The sequence below is a fragment of the Furipterus horrens genome, unplaced genomic scaffold (assembly GCF_987537825.1).
Source record: "Furipterus horrens unplaced genomic scaffold, mFurHor1.1.pri manual_scaffold_1, whole genome shotgun sequence".
Classification (NCBI taxonomy): Eukaryota; Metazoa; Chordata; class Mammalia; order Chiroptera; family Furipteridae; genus Furipterus; species Furipterus horrens.
Window position 1 is genome coordinate 103997281 of NW_028327171.1, and position 16265 is coordinate 104013545.

At 32.9% G+C, this 16265-nt stretch overlaps 1 protein-coding gene across 2 annotated transcripts in view; it reads right to left on the reverse strand.

Moving 5' to 3' along the window:
* GSK3B (glycogen synthase kinase 3 beta) overlaps positions 1 to 16265 on the reverse strand; it is a 221121-nt gene that overhangs the window by 58550 nt on the left and 146306 nt on the right. For both annotated transcript variants that reach the window (XM_090277069.1, XM_090277060.1), the window contains exons 5-7: positions 15690 to 15820; positions 11918 to 12024; positions 7298 to 7395 (exon numbers count right to left, since the gene is read on the reverse strand). In XM_090277069.1, the coding sequence (XP_090133195.1) occupies positions 7298 to 7395; positions 11918 to 12024; positions 15690 to 15820 (336 nt within the window). The remainder of the gene's footprint in view (positions 1 to 7297; positions 7396 to 11917; positions 12025 to 15689; positions 15821 to 16265) is intronic.

Sequence of the window (16265 nt, forward strand, 5' to 3'; positions counted from 1 at the left end):
AGTTTTAGGGTTCTCTTGAATTTTAAGAGATGAAAACTAATTTTTCCCCCAAAACTTTTAAACTAAGGATATACTAAAAACACTTCATTTCTGGATTTCCTAAAAACTGAGTTCCTCTATGACTTATAGGAAATGAAACTGCAGTACTGTTTTATATACTTTTCTGTAAGTATGATATCGCATACAATAATAAAAAAAAGGGCAGGGGACTATTAAAATCATCACACCACTGGGAACAGTATGTATTTTCAATCATCTATTATTAGAATAAGACCTTTCTTCTTACTTCAAAAGAAAAAAGAAAAGCACCTGTTCTTTGGTCCACCATCCTAGATCATGGCAGGGGAGGGGGTTGTTGGGGGCTGCTATGAGTGAAAAAACCAAAAGAATCAAGAGATCAGCCTGCACATTCCTTTGGGGATGCTATTCATCCCTTATGATTAAATTAATCATTTCATTTGTACCAGCCCATTCATGCTTGTTTTAACATTTAGTTACCTAATTACCAAGACAACGAATAATATCAAATCAGGAACTGATAAGCCAAGAATCTGATAAAAGCTTTGAAATAAATACAAGTATTTCTTTCACAGCCTCGCTTTTTAATAGCTCAACACCAGAGGTCGCCAAACTTCAGCAATCCAGCTACATGTAGCCTTTTAAAGCTTAACCCTAAACCTAAGGTTCCTAGATGAGCTTCAGAAAGCCCAAGGACCACCTCACATTATGTGCAAAATTCTGGCAAGTATCATTTTTCTGGAGAGCCCATACTATAAACAGATTTTCAAAGTAGACTATGATCCAAAAGCTATTAAAAGTTGCTTTCTCTAGTCAGTAACAAACATGGAAAAATTAAATAAAAATAAATTAAGCAATCAAGTATTTTGTTTATATAGTACATGATATATATATTACAAGTAAAAATCAGTACCACGGTGTGTAATGAGGTGTACATACATATTCTGGGGTGTGAAAAGATATGTTTAACATACTGTCCTTACAGTCTGTTAATAACAACCAAGCTTTATAATTTGACAGCACAGGAAATGTCACCAGGTAGCATGGTTTAACTCCAAATGCATGTTAGCAAAGATACATCATTGATCTATCAAAAAACTTTGAAAGAAGTGTTTTATACTTATTAAACTCTGATGTAATTAATATCTCAGACTTCTCTCTGAGACTAACTGATAGTGAAAATTATAAGCTGGAAAAGGAGTGTAAGCACACAGGTGTTGAACAAACCATAATATAGATAAGACAACTGAAAATCTAAAACATTTGTTAAACAAAGATGGTGAAAATAAGGTTGAGCTGTTGAAAGCAAAGAAATCCACCATTATAATCTTGGTTGCCTGAGATAGTCCAAAGACATATCAAACTGATTGTACAAGGGTTGGCAAAAGTAGCTTAACAGTTATGAGTATGTGAAACAAAAGTTTACTCTTCCGTTATTACTTATTTGCATTACAACTGTAAATCTACTTTTGCCAGCCTCTGTATATTCATTACAGTAAGAGTTAGAAGCTGTTTCCTTCAGCTTGTGGTCACTTTTTAAAAACACTAACATTTAATAAATATGACATAATGAGTTCTGGATATCAAGTAAGGATTATATTATTTTCCCCGGATCTACAAAACTCCACTGATACAGGACACCAATTTACCTATAGATGAATGAGAAAGGGTTTTCCTACCACCCAAACCCTCCCAAATATGGTGGCGGCAGTAATCATCATTGTCTTCCTAGGATTAATGTAAGGAGTAAATGTGGTAATGTATGTAAAATGCTTAGCCCACTGCCTGGTATAGACTAAGGTCTCACTAAGTTAGAGCTTATTCATTAGCAGTAGTTTCCCAATATTTGAAAAACAGATTTCTGAGAAGCCAGATAATCACTGAACTCTTGGTCTAAGTTATACTACAAACAGCCATCAGTCAATTTGGAAGACCAAGAAAACAATTATTTAGACAAACATCTGCAACAAACTGTGGTCTCTCAACTTTACTACAAGATTCTGGCACAATACAGTTGAAAGCATCTAATTTTTGATAGTTACCATAATTGCAAAAAAAAAAAGGGGGGGGGATTGTTTAAAAAAATCAGTATCACAGAACAGTAAAAAGTGAAAATCTTTTCCTTCACCTTTCCACTTTATCTCACTGCTCTCCACTGTTAAATCTTTTCCTTCTATTTTTTTCTATTGATAGGCTTCATAAGAGATGAAGTCTATCTACTTAGCTGCAATAATACAATCAAAAGATTATTTGAATCTTATTGTTTACTTTCAAAGTTCTTCAAGTTTCTGCTAGAGATAAGGTTTTACTAGTTCTTAGCCATGTAAGAGCTAGGTATACAATATCTAAATTGAGTAATTATTGCTGAGAAAATAAAATAATAGTTTAGAAAAGTTGTTTTATAAGAAAATTTAGTAACTTTCAATTGTCTTATAACAATTTTATTATTGCAAATAATTTAAGTAGCTATATGTTTGTCATGTTTTTTGAAGAGATACATCCAAATTTAAAAAGCTAGTTACTTTTCCATCATAAAGCAATGGTCAAATTATTACTAAGCATATGTTCATGGATTGAATTAAAGTATATCTCCAGGAACATTAACGCATTTAAACTTGAAATTCTACAAAATGGTTGGTTTTCCCAAACTTTTGGTTTTGTGATATTTTTAATCCAGAAGTTGAACTCTGGACTGGAGCTTACCTTTCCTTACTTGAAATTTAAGTTTTAAAATTTGGAGGGGGAAAAGAAACTATTAGTAAAACCTCCAGCATTTCCAGGCCCTTAACTTCCTAGATTGATTCAACTTCAATTCACCTGTGGAATTTGGGGGCCATTTGCCACTTACATAACGATCACATCGTTGAGAGGCTAAAACACTGCAATAATGTATCACTTTATCTTCAAGATAGTATTCTCAGAATCAATTATGTAATTCAGAATATAATCATACAATAGAATCTATGCAGTCATTTAAAAAATCAGTCAAAATATGTCATGTGAGAAATACAAATAATTTAGTAAAAAAGTCTACAAAAAAACCCCTTTTTTGTTTAAACATACATATGCACAGAAAAGTATATAAAAATATATGTAGAAATTATTTTTCATGACGTGACAGAACAGTAAGTAATGGGTTTTGTTCTTCATTATTTGTTTTTCTGTGTTTTCTCAGTCTTCTCCATTGAGCATATAAAATTATAACATATAAAACTATTTTAAAAGCAATCATCATTAAAAAATAGACTTTCTCCAAGCATTTGGAAGGCTTTCTTTTCTAAATAACCCCACTGGTGTGACTGATGGCAAAGGCACAAAAGGACAATGCTATGCCACTAAACCTATGTTTGTGACATTCCTGGCAGAGAGTCTCCCAAAATGAAACCAGATCAGGTAATTCTTGAGATTATTTTAACATGATAAGAAAAAAATTAAGAGAAAATCTTATTTTTTGAGAAGTCCCTAATAGAATTTCTCTTTGTATAAATGCTTTGAAATCCAAGTATTTTTTGTATATTTATAGATTATCAGCATAATAAAATGCTGATCTGATAATCCTATATATGAAATTATTAAATATCAGAAAATGAAGTGTTGTTTATGCTTAAAAATGATCTTTCATGACTTTCGATTCTGTTCTGCTTTATATTTTTATTCTATATATTTTGCCAAAGCTTTCTTATTAGAGGGAAGGGAAGGAAGAGATTAAAAAGGTTAACAAGAATGAGATAAAGTTAATTCTGTTTATAAAACTGTGTTACTCATACTGTAAATATTGGCATGGACATATCAGCCAATAAAACTTATGAACAGCACATATAAAAATCACACTAACTTTTCTTATTAATTCCCAGATAATTCCAAATTCATGAGTGAACAGTGGTCTAGCAGCTTAACTCAATTTAAATCTTTCCTAAAAATCATTTTGGTGCCCTTGGATATTAAAACATATAATAAAAGAAAGTCCTCCCCTTGGAAAGTTTATAAAATAAGGCAAGTCTATCACATATAAATTCATTAGTTTGCTATATGATTGCTCATTTTTTTGGATTAACTCAATAAAGAAACAAGAATATCTATCTTGGGGTGGGGGGGGTCGACTACCCCCAGATACTTTCAAGGACGTCCCATGAGATTTTCAAAGGAAAAATGGAAAGAGAGAAGGAAAAAGACTAACGTGCATCTGCTAGTTATTACCATAAGGACTAAAGCTCATGACTATTATCTCAAAACAATTAAGATTTGAATTGGGCACCCATGAGACCAACTTTCATGGAAAATTCAAATCAATTCTTGAAGATCCGGTTAGCACTAATGACAGTATGTTTATAAAACAAAATGTCTAATAACATTGAACTCTGAAAACTAACTTGTACGACTTCTCTTTTCTGACTTATGACTTAAACCAGGAAAACTGGAACAGTTAAATCAGAATTAGTTATGAACTTCCTTTCTATGAAACATCATACTCAATATTTAAGGAACAGATATATAGAATCAACAAAATTTAGAGATATATTAAACACACACACAGAGAACTCCTACAATGTTTACTAATCTCTAAGCAGCAAAGACAAACACATACACACTCGCCATAACACAATGTCTGTTAACCTCAACATAATGTATAACTTCAGGCCACTAAATGGATGGTAAACTAGTATTGATATTTCACCTATCCTTGGGAGTCATGCTAGGACTGTAAAAGGGACCAAAAATCTGGATATTCCATTATTTCATACATATTGGTTTCAAAATATTTATAGACAGTGACTTGGAACTACAGTAGGGTGATAATTACATTCCTTAAATATACATACAAGACAGCAAGAAAACACATAAAAAAGTGCTTTGTTTTAGAGTTGGCCTACTGCTACAAACTAAGGATGAACCAGTCTACAATGAATAAACTCTAAATGAAAATAAAGTCTTGAATCATCAATAACAAACTGACAGTTTCTACTAAAATCTATTAAATAAGCACAAACCAGTATTAGCAGAAAACTGAGTTACAAGTATTGGACAAAAAGTAGTAAAAAACTCTGGACATAAAAGTTTAATAGACAGGATGGCATGAGATGTTGACTTATCACAGATGGGCACTCAGCTTCCTGAGCAATTTCATTGGTATCATGTATTAATTGATTAAAATTAATGACAATTCTTAACTTTAAAGAGTAGAGAAATGATACAATTCTAATGACATATATGACAAAAGAACGGCAATATGCCCAAGGAAATTGTATTGTGAGTTCATCAAGTGAATGTCTTGGGATAGAAGAAATGCTAAATGGCTGCACTAGAGCAAGGGTCAGGAAACTATACTCCAATCTGTTTTTGCAGGGCCTATGAACTAAGAATTGACTTAACAGATAATCATTTGCACTCAATTAGATGTCAGTGAACACCAATTTTAACCTCAATTAAATGTTAGAGCCCCCCAAAGAACTCTATTCTGCTAATTAATAGACTGTCTTGTAAAAAAATTGTACTTAGTTATTATATTTTGAATTTCATCAATTAAAAAATCTGTGGAAATTTATTTTCTCTTCCGTTACATAAATCTATGGTTTGCATAAATCTATGGTTTGCTTTGGCTGAACTGTAAGCTTAGAACATACATTTAGTTTTTTCACACAAAGCCCAAAATAGTTTATCTAGTTCTTCAGAGAAAAAGTCTGCCAACTCTTGTAGGAGAATATTAATTTGAATAATGGGGAACACATAGGATTTTAGGAAATAAAAATATCAAAACATCTGAATTTAGATCTGAGTTTAGTTGAGAATCAGGAAGGAAGTAGATCTGTCTAAAAATGTTTAAAGGTTCAATTTGAAACTAAAAGATGGTTACAAAAAAAAAAAAAAAAAGTTGCAAATACCACAGTGGTCTAGGGTGCCAACCATAAGAAATTATATTAATAACAAGGAAGATTCTTGAATATACATTTAGTTTTTTCAGTTATATTGCATATACTGATATCTAACAAAATCACCTAATCAAAATAACATTTTTATAGGTTGAAGTACAAGAATTTTAAAATAACTTAAACATAGTCCTGTGTACAGCTGATAAAGCTATCAAGGAGTATTGCCTCTACACAATGAAACTAAATTCAACGTGTCCCAATACAGAACAGACTGCATCCCAAACTAGTGATCAAATGGCTGGAAGTACTCAAGAAAACACTGGAAAACAATCTTTCAGGAATGTAACTAATGAGGTACATGCATTGGATGAAGGACTGGACTATATGACCTCTAAGAAGATTTTTAATTTTTCACTTCTATGAAACATTTGGAAAATCAAGAATAAAAGTCCAAAAGACACTAGGTGTTCCTGCTTTGGCTGAACTGTAAGCTTAGAATGAACCAATCTAGTGGTCTAAATATATAGATTTTAGATTTTTTAAAAAAGAGGTGGGAAATTCTGTAAGAGCTCAAATATTAAAACTTTAAAAAATTACATTTAAAATCACAATTATAATCTTACCACTAGCTGTTCTTAAGAGACAATATTAAGTCCAAGATAATATTATTTCAAATCTGGTGTTGTTAATAAAAGTGTTAATAGACTTAATAAATAAAATTAAACTTATGAGTCAAAATTCTCTTTTATCAGTGGTTACTCATTCATGTAGATTTCACTCTTCCATTTAATAAATATTTATATACTGAATAAATATAAGTATCTCCTATGTGCTCAGCAATGTACTAGGAGCAGAGAGTACAGTTAGAAAAAACCAGACATAGCTTGTGCTTTTATTCACTTTATGTACATTTTAGTGATCTTACAGCATCTAAATATTTAAATAACCAATATACAGTAGTCCCTCTCTATATCGCAGTTCACTTATTGTGGCCTCACTGTATCGCGGGATTTTAAAAAATATTATATTTAATTATTTATCGCAGATTTTTTGCTATATCGCGGGATTTTGCGGTACTATATACATATGTTGTTAAAGTTACGTAGGTTTAAGAGTGCAGAATAAATGTAAGGTTCCTACTTCGCAGGGGGGTCTAGAATGTAATACCCGCAATAAGTGAGGGAATACTATATCCCTTTTTTGCACCATATATCCAAAATGGCTCTACTAGGATCATACAACAGAAGAATAACTCAATCAGAACCCGAAAGGTCGTGTTCTTACACCTCCTTTATAGCTAAACTTGCTATGTGATCCTGGATCACCTTCTCCATTTTTTAAGTTTTTCATGGGTATATGTGTGATAGTAACAAAATTTCTTCCAGTTCTAAATTCCAATTAAACCTTCTCACCTTGATTATTTCCACCAATTGATCTACACCGCTGTCCCCTGGAAATATTGGTTGTCCTAGCAACAGCTCAGCCAGCACACAGCCTGCAGACCATACATCTGAAGAGGAAAGAAAACAAATGCTTATTAATACTGTGTAGCTTAAGCTGAGTAAAAAAATATTTGTATACATTTTCTAATTTTACTTTGATCACAGACTAAGTATCACAAGCAAAAGACTGCACAATCTAGAACAGAGAAAGAAGTCATCGAAATATTCCAAATGAATTTTAATTTTTAAAAATTCTTTACCCAAGGATATGTTTTTATCAATTTTTTGGGGGGGGGGGAGAAACTCTGATTGGTTGCCTTCCCTATGCACCCCACCGGGGGTCGAACCCACAACCTTTGGTCTATGGGATGATGTGCCAATCAACAGAGCCACCCAGCCAATGGGGGGGCCTTAATACATTTTATTTTTACTTATTTTTTAACTTTGATAAACGGTTATTGATTCTAGAGAGAGACAGAGAGAGAGCAAGAGAGAGAGAGAGAGAGAGACATCGACTGGTTACCTCCCATATGTGCCCCATCCTGGGAATCGAACCCCTATCCTTTTGGTTTACAAGATGACACTCTAAATGAGCCACACTGGTCAGGGCAGTCCTAATGCATTTTAAAATTAAGTGTTAAACTTACTAAAATAATAATAATTATTATTTTTAGTTTAGTCAATAATATCTCAATAAAAGGTAAAGCCTATTTATTACCAAATATCAAGTATTCAAGTCTTCAACAACTAAGAGAGGGAATTATTACACCAAAACGTAGGCATGATTGACTAGTTATCATACTGAAAAATAAGGCAAAGTGACATGACCTTTGCAGTATCAGCAGGTACTTACACAGTAGCAACAATTTAGGATTCAATCTCCTACACAAAATTTTAAGCCAACACAAATTCTTGAGAAAAATATTTTAGGACTTTAAATGGTTGACTTTATGTGGTAATATTGATAGAAAAAAAAGTGCTTAAATATATTGCCATTTTAAATATAAAGACAGAAGAATATACTTTATTTCACAAATAAAAAAAATTACTTTTAAGTCAAAGTGGAAACCTCAATCCTTGAGGAAAAAACGGTTAAAAACTTAATTAATAAATAAATAATTAACTTAAAACATATATTCTGACTTACCCAAGAGTCCTGGTTTAAATCTATTGCCCTAGAGTAATTTACTAATAGCATCTACTTTCTCTTTTACAAGTATTACCAATGGGAAGATGAATTACATGGTCACTCTACTTACAGCCCACTATTAAGTCTTCCTGCATGGAAAAGTAAATTTTCAGTTTCTGGAAGCCTGACATTGTTGGGTTTTGTATGAACCAGCAATCAAGTGCTTTAGAGAGATGAACATAAATTGTTGCTGGGGCTTCCCATCTACCAGTAGGGAAGAAGAATAGTAGTAAAATGACATGGGGACAACAAATAGTTTAAGAGGTCCGATGTGGTAAGATGCACTATGAAGAGGGATTGGAAATCCCTACTCCAGTGACTACTTTTTACTAACCAAGAAAAATGACACAAAATTAATTTAAGAATTTTAAGCTGATTTTGTACAGTTCCGAGTAATGACAGCCAAAACACCTATTTTGCAAACAGACCAAAAAAGCCCTCCTTGATAGATTAGGTACCTGTTAAATGAAGAGAATATGAAAACCTGCTAGGAAATCTTCACTTTATTCAAAGCTTATAGTAATAATTAACTCTTAAAAGTCAAGTGGAAAAATGAATCCCCTATTAATCTAAATGTTTTACTTTAATCTAGATTTAAAAATACCCCTTTACCTAGCTAATCAGATGAAAGGTAATATGCACTCACTTCTTTCCTCTGTAATACAAGATAATTCATTTCAAAAGAAAAGGCTAGAAATTTACAAGGTAGTAGTTAATTAACTTCCACTAAAAAATGTATAATTATGGGAAACAGTTTGTTAGGCAGGATTCAAGAAGTAAAACATTAAGGAGCACTATCGCTTAGTGTTTGCCACAGAAGACTAAATCAAAAGATTCAGGTGGCAATTATACTTGTGGTCTTCAATACATGTTAACTCAGGCAAATTACTAAAAGCAAGGAATTTATCATTCAATTTTGGCAGACACCAAAATCTCTCCTATTCTTACTTCATAGGACAAATGGATGATATTCTCCAAACAGAATAAAACAGACCTAGAAGGCACACAAAAATAAGTGCTTTGGCACATGAATTTTCTGGTTGTTTGGAGTTCAAGCCAAAATAGTATTCAGTTTCATATTTTAATTTATGGTAAAAGCAACATTACAAGACCATCTGGTTTAACAAACTTACTTCACAGGTAAGGAAATTAAGGTATAATAAAGTTCAGTGACTTGTCCAAGGTAAAGCTACTGAATGAATAGCAAAGGTAGGCCTGGATCCCAATTTCAATTCCCAATCAAGATATCACTGTCTTGAATTAAACTACCTATCATTACAGAATAATTAACTGTTTCTTCAAGGGTCTGTAAGCTCAATTCCTTATCTTAAAGAAGCTATTTGTCTCATTCTACCATTTCTTAGTAAGACAATATAATCAGAGCCATCAGTCTTAGAGCTGTGGTTTAATCAAAATATGACAATAATCTAGCCAGAACAAGCTAGTTACTCTTTCACTTCAAACATCATTGTTTAATATATTTCTAAAATGTACCTGTATTAGTACACTTCTAAATACCTTTGTTTTTGTCTGTTTACAGATATTCTAGAGTGTTAAGAGGCAAGTGTCCTAAGTATGAAAACGGAGGCCAAATCTAGGCTTGCTAGGGTTTAAAAGGCCTCAGAGTTAAACTGGTGGCAAATGGTGAGTCCTAAGCTTAGAAAGTCAGAAGTGAGAATCTGGCTTTAGCCATGCAAAGACGGGTGCTGGAAAACAGGTACTCAAAACATCCAGAGAATTAGTTCCTAATAGAGAAAACAGGCTACATTAACTTTTTTGTGACAAGATTCCAAACTGGTAGGCACATGGACATTTATAGAAGCAATACACTCTTAAGAGGTTCAAAGGTTTATATAAATATGCCTTAATGTGTCAGATGATGTGGTCATAACTTTTTTCAAAGAAGCTAACTGCATTTACTTGGTACAACCCATCCCAGTGTCTCGTATGCAGATGATCAGTAGCATATATTTGAATGTAAAGCAGCTGGAAAATCCAATGACCTCTTCAAAAACAAAGGGCTGAAACTTGCTCTTGGAGAGAGTCAAGTTAACAAATATCACAAAAAGAATACTAACTTACATTTCTAGTCCTTTCACTATCATTTTATTTAACTCTCACAGCCATGCAGAAAGGTAGGCAGAATTATTGGTAATTTCCACTTTATAGTTTATCTAAGTAGTAGTAAACCTGGAACTCATTTAGTTCTACTCCAACCAAATATCCTTTTGGTTATTTCTAATGTGCCCCTTAACATGCCATAGAACGCGGCCATGATGAAACCTTGAGCATACCGCACACACAATTATACTCTCTCCTTCAGTGCCACAGGTCTCAAGTATCGTCTACAGAACCCAAGCCCCCTCTGGACCTTTTCAGAGTTCCTGAAGGGTAAAGTCTATTTTCATGTGAATACTAAGATGTTATCTGCCCGGTGGTGCAAAAGGAATGGTGAGTAAGATTGCTGGACCCTCGGCATTTTGCCCCTTGGCATTATAAAATTGGTAGTATATTTCTGTTTAGTAGTATTTGTTAATACCAGAGAATTTCTACTTATATCAAAAGACAAAAATCATCCAAGTTCTGGTTTTTCTTGGTTTTCTGTTACTGAGGTTTGGCTTTTTTTGTTGTTTGTTTGCTTGCCTGGTATTTGTATGCTTTTGTTTCTGTTTTTGGACTAAGGAATTCTCCTCAAAAACAATGTATAACAATAAAATAATTCTGGCGTCCATTTGCACCTAAAGTTGTACCTCCTTTCTTGGCTTCCTGTTCATGTCCAGCTTATCATGCTCTATGTTCACTCCCACTACTGGGCAAAAATGGGGTAGAAGAGGTCAGTAACTGAAGCAAATGATCTCTATTCAAACCTTTCTATCACTAAAGATCTTTTGTAAAGACTTCTAAAAAGTCAGAATTTTTTAAAGATCTGAATTAAAATTAACTAATTGAGACAGCCTAGTAGGAATGTCAACAGTATGGTCATCTATTACTTCTCATCATAAACTTAATGAATGCAAATCCCCCAACTGTGGATCAAGATCAGAAGTGAGTACTTTAGGGGAATTAAAAAAAAAGAAGTATACTTAGGATTTACTTGAAAGTTTAAGTTAAAAACAGATGTAATCATAAAGTAATCATGCAGTCATAAAGAAATAACTTTATTATTTATTTGAAAAATTCATGAAATCTAAAAGTAGAATAGTAAATACATTTTAAATTCTAAAAGGTAAAATTTTAAATACTGTACATATTTTTGCATATCAATCTTTAAGAAAAAACATTTTAGGGCACACCCATCTTTATAATATTTAAGTGAAAATGTAGATTAGTATAGTATTAAATTACTAAAAACAAGATCCAATTAATATTTACATGCCATTATGTTCAGATTCAGTACTTACCTATACTAGAGGTATAATCAGTGGCTCCAAAGATCAACTCTGGTGCCCTATAGTACCGAGAACAGATATACGAAACATTGGGTTCTCCTCGGACCAGCTGCTTTGCACTAACAAAAATAAAAAGCAGAAAAATTTAAAACTAAATCTAAACCTGCAAAGAACTTAAACCACTAACAAAAATTAAATGCTTATCTAAGATTCATGTAATTCCAATCATGCAACATAAGAAAAAGAAAATATGAATCATAACAATCTCTGAAAAAAGAAACAATTTTAGCATGACATTAATTTTAAAAAATAGAAGTAATTTTTAAAGACTACATTTGTCAACTGTTATCTAAGGAAAAAGAGGTAAAAAGTCACAGAAGGATATATGCTGAATTTCTTCTGATCTCTGCTCCCTAAATTCCACCTCTAAAATACAAGAAAAAGGGGCAAAAAAGTAAGAGGTACCTGTCCCCACCAAAAAGCATAGCCATAGATTTTAATTTAATATGATACTTTTTACCCAATTTTTTTTTAAGGCTAAGAAATTGGCAACTCTTTTATAATTTGACTTCTGACTGAGAGTGAATATCCTAAGGCTTACAGATCCAATCTATTTTTCCACCATCTTAGTCTATTTATAAACTGTCTGAACATCCAATACTCAATAAAAAAAGAGGCTCACTCCTTTAGGGCAGAGATTATTCGCAGCCTATTAATTTTAACTGTTGTCCTGAGTTTAATTACATGTTCTGTGGATCCAATTTCCCTTCCAAAACTTTGTGGAATATACAATATTTTAAACATTAAAGTAAATTAAAAGCAGTTTCTTTGGAGATGGCCCCCGAGATAACTTGAAAACACGTTGAAGTAAACTGCTGTAGAAACGAACTATTTTAGCATAGAATAATAACAAAGATAAATACAGGAAATGAATACAAACAAAATTAAAATTAAAAAGTGAGCAAGAAAAGATAAGAAAATTTTGAACTAAAGGTAAAGGAAAATCAGAGTAGGGACAGATGAAAGTAGTCACAAGGGTTTCCAAGTTTGGGCTTTCTTTTCTTTCATTTATTTTTGGTCCATGGTAACCCTGACCTTAACTTATTCTTCCTTCATCACGAGTTTTGATGGTGGGAGGCAGTTTGTTTTTTGACATTTTCCTTAAGTACTGACACAGAGCAACCATTTTATAAAATGAAAATTTCAACACTTTTCAGCATTAACTGATAAGATCTTTCTACCTTATGAAGAATTTTGATTTTTTAAATTAACAAGACAGATTCTAGTTATATAGTCAGAAATTTACTAGAAGTTAAAGAAGATAATACTGGAAACTCTGAAGCCTGTAGATTTTTAAAAAATCATCACCTGAGGCCATGCTTATTGAGATTTTAGAGAAATGGGGAGTGAGGGAGGGGAAGAGGGAGAGGGAACATTGATGTGAGAGACGAACATTGATCAGCTGCTTCCCGTATGTGCCCAGACGGGACTGAACTGCAACCTAGGTATGTACCCTAACTGGAGATTAAAGCCTCAACCTTTCTCTTTACAGGCCAGGGCAGCCTGTAGGTTTCTTCACTACCTGATGGAATTACCTTCTTTCTCTTTAGGTGAGGCTGGTTGTAACTTCCTGTCCATTGAGGGTGAAAGCATCTAATACAGTAGTCATATATCATCTTAAGAAAGCCCAGCTAGCCCTTCAACTAGTTCCAGGCCCTATTTCATCTAGTAAAGTATTACTAACAAGAGTCATACTGTTTTGTTCAAGTCATCATCAACCTGGCACAAAGGATCTAAAGTATATCCCAAACTCTACTTGCCCAAACCTACTGTTAAAAAAACAATAAAGCCAATGTTTAAATCAGAGCTATTAATGAGTTATTACCATATAAGTGAAATCCCTATTCTAAATATATTAAAACAACCCTGGGTGGTGTGGCTCAGTGGACAAGTGCCGACCTGTGAACTGAAAGGTTGCTGGTACAATTTCCAGTCAGGACACATGTCTAGGTTGTGGGCCAGGTCCCCAGCTGGGGGCATGCAAGAGGCAACTGATCAATGTATCTCTCATACATCGATGTTTCTTTCCCTCTTTATCCTTCCCTTCCTCTCTCTCTCTAAAATAAAAATAAAAATAAATAAAATAAAATATATTTAAGTAAAATAGTAAATATATTAAAACAAAGTAATTGCTATGTTCCAATGTAATGAACGAAAGCAATAGTGTTGACACTATGTTGAGAGGTGAACCTCTATTAAACTTGATGTCTCATAGTCTTTTTACAGTCCCTACCAATCAGTGACTCTCAGGGGGGAAGACACTGCATAAAAAAAAAAACAAACAAACATGATTTGGGCAGTTTGTCCTACAGATAATAGTAGTGCTTTAAGTATCAAATTAGTTTTGATTAATAACCTTCACCCTTTCTGATAGTTGAAAGGACAATATTACAGTCTGCAAAATGACTTGGATCCTGTAATAGGTGTCTGAAATTAGGAAACTGTAAAAAGGGAATGAGCTGAAAAAGGACATTCTTGTGAGACTAAGAAGAATTAACTCATGGCAGAGCAGATATGTTTGTTAAGACTCTCTGAAAAGACAGCCTGTGGAAAATATATCCTATATTAAACCTAAACGTTAAACTGTGGGTTGATATAAAAATATTACAAAGAGGTAGGAATACAGGCATAAGCAAGTGTGGGTCAATATCTATAAAGAACCTAGTTAAAAAGTAAAAATTTTTGAGAATGAAAAAATTGGAGAGATTTCAAATTACGTGGTGATGTCTTAGGGACTGAGAGGAATGTGATTTACTCTAGGTGATTACACTAGAGAGGAGGTAGAAGATTAATTGCCTGAGTTACTTCGGATATAGGTTTGACTTCACGTTGAAAGGCTAGATCAGAGAGGCACAAGATGTTGAACATACGGAGATGGAAAGGATGAAGTCTTATTATAGAGTATATTACACCAATGAATGAGTTTAAGAAAACAGAAAGTGCACTGAAATTGCAGAAAACAGAGAATAAGACACTAAATTATAGAGGAAAAGGAAGACAATACAGCTACTAGACCTTTTATTTCATCTATAAATTGAGGTTAACTCTGAATTTGAAGATACACAGTAATGTATAAGCAATATTTTTTAAAAATCGGTCCTTACTGAAAAAAGCATACATACACATAATAAAAATTCAAACAATACAGAAGTACAGAGAAAAAGTTTTCTAACTATACTCTACTCCCAGTTTCCCTTCCTGAGGAAATCAATGTCATAGAATTATTAGACATCATCCTAGAAATAAGCCGTGCATATATCTGTATACATATGACTACAATCTGTGTTTTTGAAAAGGAGTATATATACATATATAGTCTGGACCTTGCTTTTTAAATTTAGAATTTCTTAGAGATTTTCCTTCTCAGTTCATAGACAGCCGCCTTATGCTATAATTTATCTGATCATTTCCTACTGACAGACATTTATTTATAAGTAATGCTATGATAAAAACCCATGTATATATACTATTTTGTAAATGTGTATTTCTAAGGGAATAATTTCTAGGAGTTAAACTGCTGGATGAAAGACTATATGCATTTATAATTCTGACAGATTTTATCATAACTACCCTCTCAAGAAGCTGCACTAGTTTGTATTCCCTGAATAACGACTACAGTATTCTTAGACTGACATTATAAAAGAAATAATTTTTTAAAAAGTGTATGGGTGAAAGGGTAAGACAGGAAAGGAGGGAAGGGAGAAGAAAAAAAGAGCTAACTTACCTTCCAAAGTCACAGAGTTTTAAGACAGCTGTATCAGGGTCCAATAAGAGGTTCTGTGGTTTAATGTCCCGATGGCAGATTCCAAAGGAATGAATATAGGCTAAACTTCGGAACAGCTGATACATATACAACTGGAATAAACAGTAAAAATTAACTGAATACTTTCTATCCCAAATAATCAAAATCCTTAAGCAGAAAATAAAGTAATAGATTTTCAGAACAGAACAGGTAAAATGCTGGGGATTATTAGCACTCAATCTTTCTTTAACCAGTCTCATGTCATTTCTATATTAATTAAAGTTTCATTTACTATATATTACATTTACACTATCCTTTAATAACTTAAAAAAGGAAATTTTACAATGTGCCTTGCAATTTTTTATTTTAGTAACATTGCACAACAAACCTGCTAAGATGTCTTCCAAATCATGTGACTAATAAGTTACAAAGTTTAGACTAAAAGACGTCTTCCGTTTAAGTTTATCATTCTTAAAAAGTATTTGCAGTTTCATCTTCAGAATAGTAATTTTCTTAGATGACAGCCCTAAAGATTATGGAGACAAGCAGCCTGGAAAA